The sequence below is a fragment of the Drosophila persimilis genome, unplaced genomic scaffold (genome assembly GCF_003286085.1).
Source record: "Drosophila persimilis strain 14011-0111.01,24,50 unplaced genomic scaffold, DperRS2 tig00000124-arrow-pilon, whole genome shotgun sequence".
Lineage (NCBI taxonomy): Eukaryota > Metazoa > Arthropoda > Insecta > Diptera > Drosophilidae > Drosophila > Drosophila persimilis.
The window spans coordinates 15,285,546-15,305,729 of NW_020825294.1; the positions used below are offsets into that span (position 1 = coordinate 15,285,546).

At 38.9% G+C, this 20,184-nt stretch overlaps 1 protein-coding gene across 2 annotated transcripts in view; it reads left to right on the forward strand.

The window, feature by feature from the left end:
• Window positions 1–326: 326 nt before the first annotated feature.
• LOC6602649 (protein argonaute-3) overlaps window positions 327–20,184 on the forward strand; it is a 250,712-nt gene continuing 230,854 nt past the window's right edge. The window contains exons 1-2 of one of the 2 annotated variants that reach the window (XM_026987827.1): window positions 327–415; window positions 12,768–13,155. In XM_026987827.1, coding sequence (XP_026843628.1) covers window positions 12,771–13,155 — 385 coding nt within the window. In that variant the 5' untranslated portion in view covers window positions 327–415; window positions 12,768–12,770. Of the gene's footprint in view, window positions 416–12,767; window positions 13,156–20,184 lie in introns of those variants that run through there. The other variant, XM_026987828.1, reaches the window with a different exon arrangement.

The window sequence follows — 20,184 nt, forward strand, 5'->3', positions numbered from 1 at the left end:
TAGATTTTATAAGATACATTTTCAAATCGATAGAAAATGTTTTAGGACTATTTTGTTTTCCCAATATTTAAATTTTAGGCCACTACGAAATCACATAAATTGGTGCTCCCGTTTTCACTATCTGCAAGATTTCTTACTTTTCTGCTCAACGAAATTAAAAGTAAACGGCTTTTTATACAACAAAACGAATCTTAGTTGCAAAAGGAAAGTAATAGATGACTTATTGAATCAGTAACATAAACTTCCCACCAATATCAAAGCAAATTAACTTTTGCTTTCTTTGTAAATAGCTTTTTCTTAACCCAACTTAAAATTTGGCTCGGACAGCTGACGCAGTCCTATTCGGCTGTCGGAACTTTGGCAAGAAATATACATACATATGTTTCTTGTAACACGCACATAACAGAACATCAGGGTAAGAAGAGCTGTTTCTCGCCATATACATATACATACATATAATTCAAAACGTAGTTGCACAAAATTCATGTTTTGATTTAATATTCAAATGCCATGTTATTCACAGTTTGTCACGCTGTATATTTTCAAAGCAACCAAGTCAGTTGTTTTTGTTTGCCAGAACCGATGAGAAATGAAAGGTATCGATACCAAATATTTGTGAAACGAAAAGTAAACGTACTGGCTGAAAACGTAGTCCGCAAAAGTATGTGAAAAACGGAGCCTGGCTGAATATTTTCGAATCTTAGAGTGGCTCCATCGCATAATCGGACACTAAGCAAAAAATGTGCTCAAAAACAAAGAAACGCGCTATCTTCATATCTAAAACAGGGCTCGGCAAGACCATATCTTATGTGCATAGGGAAGTTTGCTGCCGCTCACGTACACATGTGCAACAGTGATCAGCAAGAATGCAATAACACTAACAGTCAAATTTTAGCTGCTGTCTATTCACACAAACGCACTGCAATGTGTGCGTTCCGCTCGCGGATCTAAAATATAAAAAAAAAACTACTTTCGAAAGAGAGCAGCTAATTCTTTTCGCAAAACAAAAAATGTAATTTTTTTTATACCCGATACTCAAAATGAGTATTGGGGTATATTAGATTTGTGGTAAAAGTGGATGTGTGTAACGTCCAGAAGGAATCGTTTCCGACCACATAAAGTATATACATATATTCTTGATCAGCATCAATAGCCGAGTCGATTGAGCCCTGTCTGTCTGTCCGTCCGTCCGACTGTCCGTCCCTATTAGCGCCTAGTGCTCAAAGACTATAAGAGCTAGAGCAACGATGTTTTGGATCCAGACTTCTGTAATATGTCACTGCTACAAAAATATTTCAAAACTTCGCCCGCCCACTTCCGCCCCCACAAGAGCGAATTGTGGCATCCACAAAATTAAAACGGAGAATCGTAGAGGATGACTATATCTTCTAGAGTGCAAAATCTGAATCAGATCGTATAATTATTATAGCCAGAATCAGGAAAACAATTTCATTCTTTCTCGCTCTGTCTCTCTCTAACACACAGATTTCATGGTATTTTTTGCCAATTGCAAAATACGAGTTCAAGGATCTCAGAACCTATAAGAGCGACCAAATTTGGTATGCACACTCCTGTTATATCGGACCTTGACCGATTTGTGTCAAAATTTCGACACACCCCCTTCCGCCGACGCAAAGGACGAAAATCTGTTGCATCCACAATATTGCAGATTCGAGAAAACTAAAAACGCAGAATCATAGATAATGATCATATCTATCAAATTGCTGAATCTGGATCAGATCAGATCATTTTTATAGCCAAAAGGAACAAATCAATTTGCAGTGGCTACGGAGCGCCCGACGTCACGCTCAGACTGATTTTCTGTCTCTCTCGCACGCACTCTTTGTCGTGTCGTTCAATATTAGCGGCGTCTGCCGGAGGAGAGCCATACTGACTATCGGGTATAAATGTAAAGTTGCGGTGTCCGCAGCAACTCACAACGTTCCCCTCGTTTTGCACTACAAATACCATTATTCAACAAAATGTAACTTTTTTTCGACACTGTGAACTAAACCGACTTGTTTTTGATAGATTTGGGGCTTTAAAACTTTTTAAACATTTTAAATTTTATTTTTAAGAAATAGTTAATTTTTAAAAAAATTATTAAATTTATTAAAGGGGCCCCGAGAAACCGAAGACGACAATTTACAATGGCCTGGCAATGACAGAAGGAGTTGTGGACTGATTCCTCCTCCTCGTCGCGACAATTTCTGCAGAAGTCACTATGAAGGTTAAAAAGTCTAGAGGCGCGAATGCCGATCTGCCTGTGTCCCGAATGGCCATATCGATCTGGAGACCTTACAGGAGAGTGCTTGAGTGCTTGCTTATTAAAGGATTTTTCTATGTCGATACAATTCTTCGCAATTGAAATGGTCTCGGTAGTGGAATAGAGAATACAGTTTCCACATACCTGTAGTAGCAGGAATGTTCTTCCAGTATCCTCCAGGATACAATGTTCCCTTGTATGTCATGAGAGGCAAGTGTGAGGTCGTGCGTGTGGAGGGGGTTGTTTTTCTGTTTTGTTGCTGTTTGTTCTTCATTGCTGAAATTTGAGAGCGAAAATAAGTGTAAATCTCTTTTTGCAATGATGCAGATTCGGGTTTTACCTGCGGTGTCAGCTACATATAGCTTATAGTCAGGAGTACTCAGACAGAACGTTGTGAGTTGCTGCGGAGACCGCAACTCTACATATATACCCGATACTAAGTCAGTAGCGCTCTCTTTCGGCAGACGCCGCTAATATTGAACGACACGACAAAGAGTGCGTGCGAGAGAGACAGAAAATCAGTCAGAGCGTGACGTCGTGACGCTACGTAGCCACTGCAAATTGATTTGTTCCTTTTGGATACAAAAATGATCTGATCTGTACCACATTCAGCAATCTGATAGATATGGTCATTATCTCCGATTCTGCGTTTTTAGTTTTCTCGTATCCTCAATATTGTGGATGCAACAGATTTTCGTCCTTTCCGGGTGCGGCACACGCTAACAGCATTTTTATACCCGATACTCAAAATGAGTATTGGGGTATATTAGGAGTCGTTTCCGACCCCATAAAGTATATTTATTCTTGATCAGCATCAATAGCCGAGACGATTGAGCCCTGTCTGTCTGTCCGTCTGTCCGTCCGTCTGTCTGTCCGTACCTATCAGTTTGTGATGTGTTCGACTATGCGAACAAAACTGACAGTCTCTCAAATGATTTTTTTTTTTTTCAAATGAGAGAGTTTTTTTTATTGTGTTTATACCGCACATTATACAATAAGTGTGGCGCCTACTGCTATCTACATATGTGTAATAGCAGACATGTAAAGTGGCTGGGTAACACAAGACTATCAAAGCTAGAGCAACGACATTTTATATCTGGACTTCTGTGATATGTCACTGTTACGAGAATGTTTAAAAATTTTCCCCGCCTACTTACGCCTCCACAAAGGGCGAAAATCTGTGGCTTCCACAAATTCAAAGATACGAGAAAACTGAAAACGCAGAGGATTACTATATCTTCGAGAGTGCAAAATCTGAACCAGATCGTATAAATATTATAGCCAGAATCAAGAAAACAATTTCATTCTTTCTCGCTCTGTCTCTCTCTAACACACAGGTTCTCAGAACCTATAAGAGGCAGAGCAACCAAATCTGGTATCACACTCCTGTGATATCGGACTTTGACCGTCCCCCGCAAAGGACGAAAATCTGGTGCATCCACAAATCTCAGAGACTATTAACGCTACAGTAACCAAATTTGGTATCCGCACTCATGTTAGATCTCACTATAAAACGCATATCTTAAAATTTCGCCGCACTCCCTTCCGCACCAACAAAGGACGAAAATCTGTTGCATCCACAATATTGAGGATACGAGAAAACTAAAAACGCAGAATCATAGATAATGACCATATCTATCAGATTGCTGAATCTGGTACAGATCAGATCATTTTTGTAGCCAAAAGGAACAAATCAATTTGCAGTGGCTACGCAGCGCCCGACGTCACGCTCAGACTGACATTCTGTCTCTCTCGCACGCAGTCTTTGTCGTGTCGTTCAATATTAGCGGCGTCTGCCGGAGGAGAGCCATACTACAGTATCGGGTATACATGTAGAGTTGCGGTCTCCGCAGCAACTCACAACGTTACCCCTCGTTTTATTGTATAGAAAAGAACGTGAGTGTATTTTTAGATAGGGTGCACTTATCCTTTGCGGGGGATTACATTCCAGTGAATTTAGTTAGGTACTTGGCCATTGCAGAGATGTTTGCAATATTACATATATAGGGTCCTCAATATTTTGAAGATTTAAGGGTAATTTTAATGCTGAATGAGCCGTACGGTATCCTTCTATCAATATGGCTACGATTCCAGAAGAAGCAACTGCAACCGCAATATTGGATCTCGCACGAACAGTGGCTAGAACCACTGACATGAGGAATGTCTTACCAGTTCCACCAGGGGCATCCAGGAAATATAAACCGCCATTTCTTTCATTAATGTATCATAAACTTGCTTTTGTTAAGGATTCAACAGGGGTATATTTTCTTGAACAGCCAAATTCAATTCCTGGTGGTCATTCCACGATTTGGCGCAGGCATTCCTAATCTGTGTAATAAACTACCGCGTGTCTTCGATCACTAGTAAAGTTTGATTTATATCTCCTCATTCATTTAAAGATCGGGATTTTTGGAACTTACACAATTTAAAATATCTTCTGACTTATTAACCGAATACTTTCACGTTCATTGCGATCTTCACGTTCCTGGGCAGTACAAATAAATTGATTAATAATTTGAGTCGTTGCATTTCGGATTCTTCTGCCTAAATTTGACCGCAGCAGGATGCAAATTTAGTAAGTCACAAACACACAACACTTTTTTAGTTTTATAGAATTTTCTGGTCTTTTAGATTTAGTAATATAGATGCACAGCAAAGAGAAAAGTGTTGTTTTTATACCCGATACTCAAAATGAGTATTGGGGTATATTAGATTTGTGGTAAAAGTGGATGTGTGTAACGTCCAGAAGGAATCGTTTCCGACCCTATAAAGTATATATATTCTTGATCAGCATCAATAGCCGAGTCGATTGAGCCCTGTCTGTCTGTCCGTCTGTCCGTCCGTCCGTCTGTCCGTCCCCTTCAGCGCCTAATGCTCAAAAACTATAAGAGCTAGAGCAACGATGTTTTGGATCCAGACTTCTGTGATATGTCACTGCTCCAAAAATATTTCAAAACTTTGCCCCGCCCACTTCCGCCCCCACAAAGGGCGAAAATCTGTGGCATCCACAATTTCGACGATACGAGAAAACTAAAAACGCAGAATCGTAGAAGATGACTATATCTTCTAGAGTGCAAAATCTGAACCAGATCGTATAATTATTACAGCCAGAATCACGAAAACAATTTCACTCTTTCTCGCTCTGTCTCACTCTAACACGCAGGTTTCATGGTCGGTTTTGCCAATTGCAAAATATGAGTTCAAGGATCTCAGAACCTATAAAAGCCAGAGCAACCAAATTTGGTATCCACACTCCTGTGATATCGGACCTTGACCGTTTCCTGTCCAAATTTCGCCACACCCCCTTCCGCCCCCGCAAAGGACGAAAATCTGAGGCAACCACAAATCTTAGAGACTATTAAGGCTAGAGTAACCAAATTTGGTGCACACACTCCTTTAAGATGTCACTATAAAACGTATATCTCAGAATTTCGCCCCACCCCCATCCGCCCCCACAAAGGACGAAAATCTGTTGCATCCACAATATTGCAGATTTGAGAAAACTAAAAACGCAGAATCATAGATAATGACCATATCTATTAGATTGCTGAATCTGGATCAGATCAAATCATTTTTATAGCCAAAAGGAACAAATCAATTTGCAGTGGCTACGCAGCGCCCGACGTCACGCTCAGACTGACATTCTGTCTCTCTCGCACGCACTCTTTGTCGTGTCGTTAAATATTAGCGGCGTCTGCCGGAGGAGAGCCATACTGACTTAGCAGCAACTCACAACGTTCCCCCTCGTTTTTACTTTGTCAGGCAATTTTTTAAATTTTTCTCTCCGTACGAACCATCTTTGTACATCAATAAAATAAAAAAAGAATTAGCGAAATCGGTTCAGCTCCTCTCTAGATTTTCGCTTAGCAACACATTCAACGATTAATTTTTATATTATGGACTGGGTGGCATGCATATTATTTCCCTGAAACATTTTTTCAGTTCAGTAAAAATAACTATCTACTATAAGTATGCGGAGATTTACTTAACAATTATAAGATTACTTAACAATAGAATCTGGATCTGTACCAATAAGTAAATAATAACGAGGGGGAACGCTGTGAATTGCTGCGGACGCCGCAACTCTACAGTTATACCCGATACTAAGTCAGTATGGCTCTCCTCCGGCAGACGCCGCTAATATTGAACGACACGACAAAGAGTGCGTGCGAGAGAGACAGAAAATCAGTCTGAGCGTGACGTCGGGCGCTGCGTAGCTGCAAATGCCACTGTTCCTCTTGGTTACAAAAATGATCTGATCTGATCCAGATTCAGCAATCTGATAGATATGATCATTATCTATGATTCTGCGTTTTTAGTTTTCTCGAATCTGCAATATTGTGGATGCAACAGATTTTCGTCCTTTGCGGGGGCGGAAGGGGGTGTGTCGAAATTTTGACACAAATCGGTCAAGGTCCGATATAACAGGAATGTGCATACCAAATTTGGTCGCTCTTATAGGTTCTGAGATACCATGAAATCTGTGTGTTAGAGAGAGACAGAGAGAGAAAGAATGAAATTGTTTTCCTGATTCTGGCTATAATAATTATACGATCTGATTCAGATTTTGCACTCTAGAAGATATAGTCATCCTCTACGATTCTGCGTTTTAATTTTCTCGTATCGTCGAAATTGTGGATGCCACAATTCGCTCTTGTGGGGGCGGAAGTGGGCGGGCGAAGTTTTGAAATATTTTTGTAGCAGTGACATATTACAGAAGTCTGGATCCAAAACATCGTTGCTCTAGCTCTTATAGTCTTTGAGCACTAGGCGCTAATAGGGACAGTCGGACGGACGGACAGACAGACAGGGCTCAATCGACTCGGCTATTGATGCTGATCAAGAATATATGTATATACTTTATGTGGTCGGAAACGATTCCTTCTGGACGTTACACACATCCACTTTTACCACAAATCTAATATACCCATTTTGAGTATCGGGTATAAAAATAACTATCTACGATTATCTACTATAAGTATGGGGGGAAAAGCTTATCAATTATAATATTACTTAACAATAAAGATTAGTCTCTCAGTCCTGGCTAGTCCGTCTTTAGCCAACACAAACAAACTGGATGGTTATCCCACGCGGGAACATGCCACACATAGTTATCCGTGGGGAAAAGCATGGTGTTTCCAAATCTAAGCCACATACAGACAATATCTGGCCTTGTGACTTATTAATCGTCATAGCGAATACTTATCTAATTGGGAATTGATTGGGTTTGAATTCAATTGACACATCTGTCAATGAAGATGATGTCAATGCTCGATGAAATTGTTGGCGTTGTTGGTAAATTCCTCTACGTTTGTTGCGTTGTTGGTCAATTCCTCAAACTATGCCTTAAAACTAATCAATCGAGCCATTTCAGAGGAGTTAAACAACAAAATTTGTGCCACAAGAATTGTATATATTAGAAAATTACTTTTATTTTTGTTTTGTTTTATATTTTTATATTTATTAGTTAATTTTCTTATTGTGTTTGTAGGTTTGTGTATAGTTTAAGTTTAAATTGCGTTACGTTTCTGATGTATTTCATGCCATTTGAACTGCGAACCACAGTCGAACTGCAAACAAAATCGTTCCTTCTACTTGACGCTGAACAAATAAAGTTAACGTCCAGTCGTTAAGAGTTAGATTACATATTTTATTTGAGAATTTTAAAACATGATCTGATGTTTTCAGTCTATAGAAATAATGTATAACTCGTAAAACATCACATTTACCCTTTGATTACTAAAGTATTTGTGTAGCAAAAGACTTATATGCCCTATAATAGTGATGTGGTGAAATAGGCTTTGGCTGTCAGAAGTTTAAAGTTTTGCGGTAAAAAATCTTTTGTGTGATATATTTGCGTGAGTAATCCATAAGTTTATCCTCTCGCCTTGCGGATAAGATCATTCAGAGCAATGCGCTTTTGAAGACGAAACCTGGGCTATTAAAATATTCTATAGCGCCATGTCTGTCTGTCCGTCCGTCCCTATGAGCATCTAGTGCTCAGAGACTACAAGAGCTATAGTAACGGCCTATCCAGACTTCTTGATATGTCACTGTTATAAGAGTATTTCAAAATTTCGCCGCATTCCCTTCCGCCCCCACAAAGGACGAAAGCCTGTGGCACCCACAATTTCAAAGATTCGAGCTAATTAAAAACGCACAATCACAGAGAGTGACCATATCTACCAGATTGCCGAATCTGGATCAAATCGAATCATTATTATAACCAAAAGGAACAAATCAATTTACAGTGGTTACGCAGCGCCCGACGACACGTTCTGACAGATTTTTTGTCTCTTTAGCACGCACTCTTTGTAGTGTCGTTCAATGTTAGCGCCGTCTGCCGGAGGAGAGCCATACTGACTAAGTTTCGGGTATAATGTCGGTTCGCAGAAGCAATTCACAACGTTCCCCCTCGTTTTTTGTATTAATAAGCTTCTTGGCTTTGCCGTTTTTAGACTCAGTCTGTTTTTTTGCGCCCATTCAATTATGGAATTAGGCTTACTACTTACATAAATACATTCGTGGACTTAAAGAGTGGACGACTAACGTACATTTGAACAACATCATCATACATATGGACTTAACATTGAGACACAACATTTGGTAAAATACATAAATTGAGAACAGAAGAGAGCCAAGTACTGAGCCCTGGGGAATTCCGTAGGTACGATTTCACAAGGCTTAGTGCGAACCACGAAAAACAAAAAGGGTTTTATAGCTTAGTAAACAATATTTCGCGGTTAACCTTTTTTAAAAATAGCCGTTGTACATGTGTGTGTTTTTTTTTAAATCCTGATTAAAGCCCTAAATTTGCCAGAAAAAGTCGGTTTGCCTCAAAGCGTAAAGGAAAAGTTAAATTTTGTTGCCTAGTTAGTGTTATTAGTAGAAGTATTTACAAATTATTTGTGTTAATATCATCGAGGATAATAGCGTTTTATTAAAGTTTAAAAATAGTCTCCAGGACGTCACATTGATCAACACAAAAAAATAACAGTTATTAGCAGGTACGATAATAACTATAACTACAGGTACTTTTGAGTTCCCAAAATTACAATTTAGAGCCTCAAGGCCTAGGCTCATCAGATCTCCAAGTGTTTTATTTGCCTACTGCTAAATTTCCTCAAATTTTTTTTAGATTATTGTTCGTTGAAAATTTAAACTATAATAATTTATTTATATTATTGTCCAATTTAGCTATGAAATTCGTCAGCTTTCTGCTTCAGGAGAGTGATATATATACAGTATGTCAAGCAACTCTTTACACACTGAAAATAAATTAAATTTTTTGACTTTAGATAAAAAAATAATGGCCTTGGATTCAAATTTATCAAATTTGTTGAATTCATAACAATTCAGTTATGAATTATAAAGTAGTTTGTGAAAAAAGAATAACAAAACTATAAATTGGTAACTTGCAACTGTTTGCACAAAATATTTTCATTTCAATAATTCAAAATTCTTCGTGATTATTTAATATATTTAACTTATTTTAATATTTTGTATGTCCTCCCTTAGCATTGATTTTTCCGTTTTTTCATCGAATTGATAAATTTTTGGATGTCAAAGGGAATTTTTTATCATTCTTCTAGTATGATTTCTTTCAGTTGATTGCGGTTTTTGGGTTGTCTTCTTCCCACTTTTTTCTTCAAGTACGCCCACAAATTTTCAATGGGGTTAAAATCGTGACTCTGGGCTGGAGTATCGATAACCTTTCCACAGTTGTAAAGTTCTCACATTTGACTCTTTATTATTAAAAATATCAGGTCATGTTTGGGGAAGACGGGTTCGGAAAGTAGATCATAAAAAAATTTTTTTTTCAGATTGTTTGCGAGGTGAATCTCATTCGTTGCATTACTGTAGAAGTCACCAGCCAAAGTTATATCTGTATACATATGTCAGAGATAACTCGGTGATAACATTTAGCATTTTGGAATATTCCATAAAGGTCGATACAAGCATCCGATTAGGATGTCTAGTGTATATTTGGGGCTGTTCCCTTGACGGTACAAATGAAAAACGTTATACCCACAGCACGAAATTAACTAGTCACATACACGTACACCACGTTTCGGACACACATATAAAATCTACTGACGAGTTAAAAAATTCAAATCTTTTAGCTATCTTTTTTGTTAGGCTTTTTGCATTAAGTTATCTTTCTTTTCCTAGCTTATGACTCTGATCATCGCATGTCTGTTTAGTTGATCATTTTTAATCTGTTCCTGCATGACTTAAATGTTGAAATGAAAAAGTTAGGTACGCACGCATTTTACATGTTTCAAAGTTACAAAAGGAAACACCATATAAATATTAATATATTTGTTGGATATAATTAAGTTTATAATAATTTTATAATTTTTTTTTTAGTACTATTAGCTGTGCAAAGAATCCTAGAATGCCCTGAATTATCCATCCCAGTTGCGCCAATCGTGGCGTGGCCACATTGCGTAGGTACTGAACTATCATTTGTTCCGTCTGCTTATAATAATAATACGATCTGACTGACTGCCGAATCTCAGTCTGAAAGATATTATGTATCTTCAAAATTGTGGATGCCACAGATTGGGATACAAAATTTCGTTGCTTATGGTCTCTGGGCACTAAGCGTCAAACAAGAGGTCGGAGGGAAAGACAGACGGACAGTCAGGCTCTACCGACTCATCTATTTGTGCTGATCAAAAATATATATCCTTTTTGTTTTGTCTGAAACGCTTATTTCTGAGTGTTACAAATATCTAATATGCCCCTATACTAATTCTGAGTATCGGGTATAACAACACAGATGGCCATGGGAAAACATTGATTTTTCAGATTCAAACCACATGCTTTCAATGATTGCCCTTGTTATTTATTAATAGTCATGGCGAATGCAAGACAAATTGAAGCCTTTAAAACTCAAACGGCATATCTTTTGGGATCATCTGAATTTTGGGAATGAGAACTTCCTCATCTTCGAATTCTCCTTTGAGTATCATCGCGTAAAATAAATTGTTCATCAAATTTCTTACCACCCAACGCGTACCGTTGCACTGTTTTGGTGGGTTTATGGTTCGAAGCATAATTACTACGGATCCAACCTTTAGGGGTAAATTGTGCGATGCTAAGCCTGGGACATCCAAGGCTAAGGTCATCTACATCTTTTTTCTTAGCCATTAATTATTTTTGTAGTTGAAAATGATGTTTGTTGATGAGTTCGTTTTTTGTTGTGACAAAATTACAGTTTTTCTGGAGATTAAACCAAATCTGCTCTATTCGTCGACCGGTATTCGACCATTACCGATAGTCAGCAATTACTCTCATGTTTGTTTTCAGCTGAAGTTTCTTCTTATTTTCTTATTTCTTATTTTCTTATTTCTTGTTTTCTTAGGCAAGCGTTTATTTCGTCGATAGGGTTCGCTCGACGATTTCGCATTGCCAACCGAGCTGTTTCATGTGCTGCCTCGCTTTGCAGTTGTGTTTGAGAAGAACAAAATCGAGCAATACCAACGCTGCGTTCTTCACGGCCAATTTGTTGTTCTTCAATAGTTTCATTCGCTATATTTCTTCACCTTCTTGAATAACGGCTTTGTCGGTAAAGATTTGATCGCCTTGGTCGCGGCACTTTTAAAGATGAATTAAATAGAATGCAAATTACTTACCCTATTAAAAAAAAAAAAGGTATATTTATCAACCCAAACAATTTTAAGAATTTTGTAGATGATTTCGTATCTAAGCCGACCCGAATAATGATTTCATGTTTTGAAAAAAACAGCCAAGCCCGTGCCTGTGACACACAGACTACTGTCAAAGACTATACAATACCAAGATGTTGCATGAGGAACAAATTCTTTTTCAATTTTTGTTTGACGCTACATGGTACGGGCGCGCGGGGCTATTACTTCAATTCTCTTTTACGCTACTCGGCTTCGTCAATGCCTCGGTCAGCGTCGAGTCGGTGTGTCTCGAGAGAAAGAATACAAAAACAAAATATGAATCGTCTGCGTACCGAAACCGTAGGGCAGCGTGGTCGCTGATGTCTTTGGCGCGGCACAGTGGGGACTCAGCCGAAATAGTAAAAAAATTGTATGAGTGCTTTAGATAAATTCTAATAGAGAATTTTCCTATCGAATTTTCCCACTGTGCCGCTCCAAAGACATTGGCGATCCGCGACCACCGCTTCGACGGTGCTGAGGCTCGAGAGTCCAGAATTGCCGAACAGACGAAACCGATGGGCGGCGGGGTCGCGGTAGAGACGAAGTACAGGCGAAAAGGGAATTGAAACCCCGCGCGCTCCCTCGTGCCTTTTGGGTTCTAATGTTAGGACCCGCCATAGAACAGCTTTTTGGTCGCTCATGCAACATCTTGGTATTGTATAGTCTTTGCTACTGTGTGGGATAAAAATCAGTCTTCTGTATCTAAGCTATCTCCCCACCAATTTTCAGCCAAATCGTTTCAGCCGTTCTTGAGTTATAAATATAGATAGATAAGTATATCAGATATGTGTTTTTATATTTTTCAGAATATGTCAGGTCGAGGAAATTTGCTTAAGTTATTTAACAAAAAGACTCGCTCTTCGGAAATTTCTTCCTCTAGTGAATATTATGAAAACGACTGCGGATTTGACATTCATCACTCTACTTCAAGTGGAGAATTTCATCGGCTTCCTAAAGATAACATTGGAAGTGATTTATTAAAGACCATTAAAAACATGGACACATCCGTCGGTCGTGGACGAGCACAGTTCGTGCAGACTTTTAAAAGTAATGAAACCAACTTGGGAAAAAGAAAAGATGACACTAGCTCTATCCAATCGAAAGATACTATTAATAACGAATCAACTTCTAGCTTAGAAAATAGTAAAGTGCACAACGATGAGTTTTTTCCGAACGTAGTTCATGGATCAAAAGGTATGTTTTCCTGACACAAGTGACTAAATTTATCTTATTGATTTAAGCTTCACATTTTATTATACATATACATTATATAATATACATAAATTGGGGCTCCCGTTTTCATATTCCGCAAGATTTATTCGTTTTCAAACCGAAAACATTTTCGTTGACGAAATGAAAAGTAAACGGCATTTTATGCACCGAAACGAACCTTAATTGCAAAAGGAAAAAAAAGAAGACTTATTGATGCATTAACATAAACTTGACACCTATATCAGGGTAATTTATATATTCTGGCCGTTGACATGCAATGACTGTATCTTGCAAGAGGCGATGCAATTACTGCACCGTCAAGTGGCCCGTCTGAAACCAGCAGAAGGCTGCATGCAGGAAAGATAGCTGTTAGACTAATATTCGAGGAAAATTAGCATTCAAGTTACTAAGAGAGTTACAATTACTAATTACTAGAAAGGTGTGTAAGGATTAGTAATTTAATAAGAGGAGGAGAATAAGTGGTGGATATAATATGGTAGATGTAATTATAATCCGAGCATTAGACCCTAAACGGTTCATGCCAGGAACAATTCGATCTACAACGGTATAAAATTTCTAGTAAGTCTAATAGGAATCGTGAAGTTTATGCGGCTCAACAGATCAGGGCTGTCTTTGTAACCCTTGATCAAGTTGTGCATCCAAATCACACCAAGCATTTTTCTACGGTCAACTAAGGATGGGAGGTTTACTAATAGCAGTCTACTAGAGTAAGATGGGAGTCTCACATCTTCATCCCAGTTAAGGCCCCGCAGAGCAAAGAGTAAAAAGTTTTTCTGTACTGATTCTATACGGTCCTGGTGTACTTTGTACTGAGGGCACCATACCCAGGAGCCATATTCTAAGATCGGACGAACAAGCGAGGTATAGCGAGTCTTTGTTATGTAGGGGTCTTCAAATTCATTTGACCACCTCTTTATAAACGCAAGCACGCCCATGTCCATGGTAGAAATGTGTTCATAAAACTTTAACTTGTGGTCTAACATAACCTCAAGATCATCTACCAGGGTGATTCTCTCAATAGGACCACCAAATAGGGTATAGGGAGCCAATAAAGAGCTAGAAGGGGGCTTTCGAGGTATTAAGGTGTAACAAGTTTGCACAACACCATGACTGAAAGGTATTGAGATCGGATTGCAAGCGAGAATGAAATGTCCTTGTACTGGGCACAGAGTTCAACATCATCCGCATACATAAGTACTCGGGAGTATGTTAATACCGCAGTCATTAGTAAAGAGTGTGAAGAGTAAGGGTCCTAGATGGCTGCCCTGTGGTACTCCCGAAGAAACCTTTACTGGTAAATAGAGGGAGTTTTTGAAGAGGACTCTTTGAGACCTGGAACAAAGATAGCTAGAAATCCATCTCAGGAGGTTAGGCGGAAAACCTAAAAGGTCAAGTTTATGCGCTAAGTGGGAATCGTTTACAGAGTCGAATGCTTTACTAAAGTCTGTGTAAATAAAATCTGTCTGTAAGTTACCTTAAAAGCCTTTAATAATGAAAGAGGTAAATTCTAACAAGTTCGTGGTGGTTGAACGCCGACTTATAAATCCATGCTGAGTTGCAGATATAAGTGACTTGCAGAGATGATGCAAGTGCGGAGTTAAAACCTTCTCAAACATTTTGGGTATAGAGGATAACTTTGCAATACCTCTATAATTCTTTGCGTCAGACTTGCTACCTTTTTTATGGAGAGGAATTATAAACGATTCCTTCCTGATCGGGCGGAAGCAAGAAGAATCGATGGACTGTGTGAGTAGTTTAAGCAAGGGTCCACATAGAACCTCGGTGCAGTACCTGTGTACACAACCTGGAACCCCGCCTGGACCCGGTGAAAACACCGGCTTAACTAGTCGAAGATCATGGAGTAAAGAGCATTCACTTAACAAGGGACTAAAAATGCCGTTCGATCTCGGTAAACCGTATGGGTATGGATGACCAGAGTAGCTATCCTCAGAATGGGTGGTTTGGAAAAATTGGGCATAAAGATCGGCAATTGCCTGATCATTATTTGCCGACGTATTAAAAAATGATAGTGAAGATGGGTGTGCGGACGTTAGTTTTTTATTTATTTAATTACAAAAGGAGGAAAGAAGAGAAGTTAGTAAAATATAGATGATTATAAATATTGCATGCTATTAGTTTAAGCGATAGTTCAGGGGATAAGGTATGACAGAGGGAGCTATAACTATGGCATATAACCCTAAAAGGTTAATGTTCGGCATTATTAGACCTACTTATGGGTAAGCGGATTTGCCTAAAAGTACGGGTAGGTCTAGATGGAACGGCAAAGTCAATCTGACCCAAGAGAGTTTGGGAGTCAACAATCCCGAGAAGGAGCTTGTGCACGAACATTACATTATTTAGTCTAGACCAAGTCCCAGTTTAAGTTACGAAGGGCAAAAATTCAAAATTGCTTTTGCACGGGTTCAATGACAACCTGCTGCTCTTTATACTGAGGGCTACACACACAAGAAAAATACTTCAAAATCGGACGTACTAACGAGTTGTTTCGTAACTTACGGGTCTTCAAACTCCTTGGACCAACGCTTGATGAACGCTAACACACCCTTAGCTTTATTTACTGTTGCAGCTATATGGCTGTTAAAACACATCTTGTGATCAAATAGGACCTCGAGGTCATTTCAACTCGAAATTCGCTCCAGGACATGATTTCCTAGAACATATGATACAAAATGGTGAGCGCGATGGTAAAATGTCATAAGTTTGCATTTAGAAAGGTTCAGAAAAAGAAGATTAGTTGAACACCACAATAGTAGTTCACTTAGATCCCGTTGAAGGCGTGTGTGAAAATACAAATAAGAGTAAGCCAGACAGATTTTAACATCATCAGCATACATTAGTGTAGTAGAGTATGTTATAACTTGAGGAAGGTCATTCACAAATACAATAAACAGAAGCGGGTTCAGATGACTTCCCTGTGGCACTCCTGAAATAACATTGACAATATTTGACAACACATTAGAGAACAAAACATGTTGAGTACGGTTAGAGAGATAAAACAAAATCCAATCTAGAAGATTCGTTGGGAACCCTAAAAAAAAAGCTTGCGAATAAGCAGAGCATATTTCACAGAATCGATTGCCTTGCTAAAGTCCGTAAAAACTACATCCATCTGCAAACCATTTTAAAAACCACGGTGGATTAAGTGAGAAAACTCAAGAATGTTAGTCGATGTTGAACGATGTCTGAAAAAACCATGTTGCGACGGGGATACCACGATAGTTTTCAATATTTTATCTTGAACCTTTTTTGTGAAGCGAAATAATGTAGGACTCATTCCAAATTACTGGGAGACATGCAGGAAAGATAGCTGTTAGACTAATATTCGAGGAAAATTAGCATTCAAGTTACTAAGAGAGTTACAATTACTAATTACTAGAAAGGTGTGTAAGGATTAGTAATTTAATAAGAGGAGGAGAATAAGTGGTGGATATAATATGGTAGATGTAATTATAATCCGAGCATTAGACCTTAAACGGTTCATGCCAGGAACAATTCGATCTACAACGGTATAAAATTTATAGTAAGTCTAATAGGAATCGTGAAGTTTATGCGGCTCAACAGATCAGGGCTGTCTTTGTAACCCTTGATCAAGTTGTGCATCCGAATCACACCAAGCATTTTTCTACGGTTAACTATGGATGGGAGGTTTACTAATAGCAGTCTACTAGAGTAAGATGGGAGTCTCACATCTTCATCCCAGTTAAGGCCCCGCAGAGCAAAGAGTAAAAAGTTTTTCTGTACTGATTCTATACGGTCCTGGTGTACTTTGTACTGAGGGCACCATACCCAGGAGCCATATTCTAAGATCGGACGAACAAGCGAGTTATAGCGAGTCTTTGTTATGTAGGGGTCTTCAAATTCATTTGACCACCTCTTTATAAACGCAAGCACGCCCATGTCCATGGTAGAAATGTGTTCATAAAACTTTAACTTGTGGTCTAACATAACCTCAAGATCATCTACCAGGGTGATTCTCTCAATAGGACCACCAAATAGGGTATAGGGAGCCAATAAAGAGCTAGAAGGGGGCTTTCGAGGTATTAAGGTGTAACAAGTTTGCACAACACCATGACTGAAAGGTATTGAGATCGGATTGCAAGCGAGAATGAAATGTCCTTGTACTGGGCACAGAGTTCAACATCATCCGCATACATAAGTACTCGGGAGTATGTTAATACCGTAGTCATTAGTAAAGAGTGTGAAGAGTAAGGGTCCTAGATGGCTGCCCTGTGGTACTCCCGAAGAAACCTTTACTGGTAAATAGAGGGAGTTTTTGAAGAGGACTCTTTGAGACCTGGAACAAAGATAGCTAGAAATCCATCTCAGGAGGTTAGGCGGAAAACCTAAAAGGTCAAGTTTATGCGCTAAGTGGGAATCGTTTACAGAGTCGAATGCTTTACTAAAGTCTGTGTAAATAAAATCTGTCTGTAAGTTACCTTAAAAGCCTTTAATAATGAAAGAGGTAAATTCTAACAAGTTCGTGGTGGTTGAACGCCGACTTATAAATCCATGCTGAGTTGCAGATATAAGTGACTTGCAGAGATGATGCAAGTGCGGAGTTAAAACCTTCTCAAACATTTTGGGTATAGAGGATAACTTTGCAATACCTCTATAATTCTTTGCGTTAGACTTGCTACCTTTTTTATGGAGAGGAATTATAAACGATTCCTTCCTGATCGGGCGGAAGCAAGAAGAATCGATGGACTGTGTGAGTAGTTTAAGCAAGGGTCCACATAGAACCTCGGTGCAGTACCTGTGTACACAACCTGGAACCCCGCCTGGACCCGGTGAAAACACCGGCTTAACTAGTCGAAGATCATGGAGTAAAGAGCATTCACTTAACAAGGGACTAAAAATGCCGTTCGATCTCGGTAAACCGTATGGGTATGGATGACCAGAGTAGCTATCCTCAGAATGGGTGGTTTGGAAAAATTGGGCATAAAGATCGGCAATTGCCTGATCATTATTTGCCGACGTATTAAAAAATGATAGTGAAGATGGGTGTGCGGACGTTAGTTTTTTATTTATTTAATTACAAAAGGAGGAAAGAAGAGAAGTGAGTAAAATATAGATGATTATAAATATTGCATGCTATTAGTTTAAGCGATAGTTCAGGGGATAAGGTATGACAGAGGGAGCTATAACTATGGCATATAACCCTAAAAGGTTAATGTTCGGCATTATTAGACCTACTTATGGGTAAGCGGATTTGCCTAAAAGTACGGGTAGGTCTAGATGGAACGGCAAAGTCAATCTGACCCAAGAGAGTTTGGGAGTCAACAATCCCGAGAAGGAGCTTGTGCACGAACATTACATTATTTAGTCTAGACCAAGTCCCAGTTTAAGTTACGAAGGGCAAAAATTCAAAATTGCTTTTGCACGGGTTCAATGACAACCTGCTGCTCTTTATACTGAGGGCTACACACACAAGAAAAATACTTCAAAATCGGACGTACTAACGAGTTGTTTCGTAACTTACGGGTCTTCAAACTCCTTGGACCAACGCTTGATGAACGCTAACACACCCTTAGCTTTATTTACTGTTGCAGCTATATGGCTGTTAAAACACATCTTGTGATCAAATAGGACCTCGAGGTCATTTCAACTCGAAATTCGCTCCAGGACATGATTTCCTAGAACATATGATACAAAATGGTGAGCGCGATGGTAAAATGTCATAAGTTTGCATTTAGAAAGGTTCAGAAAAAGAAGATTAGTTGAACACCACAATAGTAGTTCACTTAGATCCCGTTGAAGGCGTGTGTGAAAATACAAATAAGAGTAAGCCAGACAGATTTTAACATCATCAGCATACATTAGTGTAGTAGAGTATGTTATAACTTGAGGAAGGTCATTCACAAATACAATAAACAGAAGCGGGTTCAGATGACTTCCCTGTGGCACTCCTGAAATAACATTGACAATATTTGACAACACATTAGAGAACAAAACATGTTGAGTACGGTTAGAGAGATAAAACAAAATCCAATCTAGAAGATTCGTTGGGAACCCTAAAAAAAAAGCTTGCGAATAAGCAGAGCATATTTCACAGAATCGATTGCCTTGCTAAAGTCCGTAAAAACTACATCCATCTGCAAACCATTTTAAAAACCACGGTGGATTAAGTGAGAAAACTCAAGAATGTTAGTCGATGTTGAACGATGTCTGAAAAAACCATGTTGCGACGGGGATACCACGATAGTTTTCAATATTTTATCTTGAACCTTTTTTGTGAAGCGAAATAATGTAGGACTCATTCCAAATTACTGGGAGACATGCAGGAAAGATAGCTGTTAGACTAATATTCGAGGAAAATTAGCATTCAAGTTACTAAGAGAGTTACAATTACTAATTACTAGAAAGGTGTGTAAGGATTAGTAATTTAATAAGAGGAGGAGAATAAGTGGTGGATATAATATGGTAGATGTAATTATAATCCGAGCATTAGACCTTAAACGGTTCATGCCAGGAACAATTCGATCTACAACGGTATAAAATTTATAGTAAGTCTAATAGGAATCGTGAAGTTTATGCGGCTCAACAGATCAGGGCTGTCTTTGTAACCCTTGATCAAGTTGTGCATCCGAATCACACCAAGCATTTTTCTACGGTTAACTATGGATGGGAGGTTTACTAATAGCAGTCTACTAGAGTAAGATGGGAGTCTCACATCTTCATCCCAGTTAAGGCCCCGCAGAGCAAAGAGTAAAAAGTTTTTCTGTACTGATTCTATACGGTCCTGGTGTACTTTGTACTGAGGGCACCATACCCAGGAGCCATATTCTAAGATCGGACGAACAAGCGAGGTATAGCGAGTCTTTGTTATGTAGGGGTCTTCAAATTCATTTGACCACCTCTTTATAAACGCAAGCACGCCCATGTCCATGGTAGAAATGTGTTCATAAAACTTTAACTTGTGGTCTAACATAACCTCAAGATCATCTACCAGGGTGATTCTCTCAATAGGAC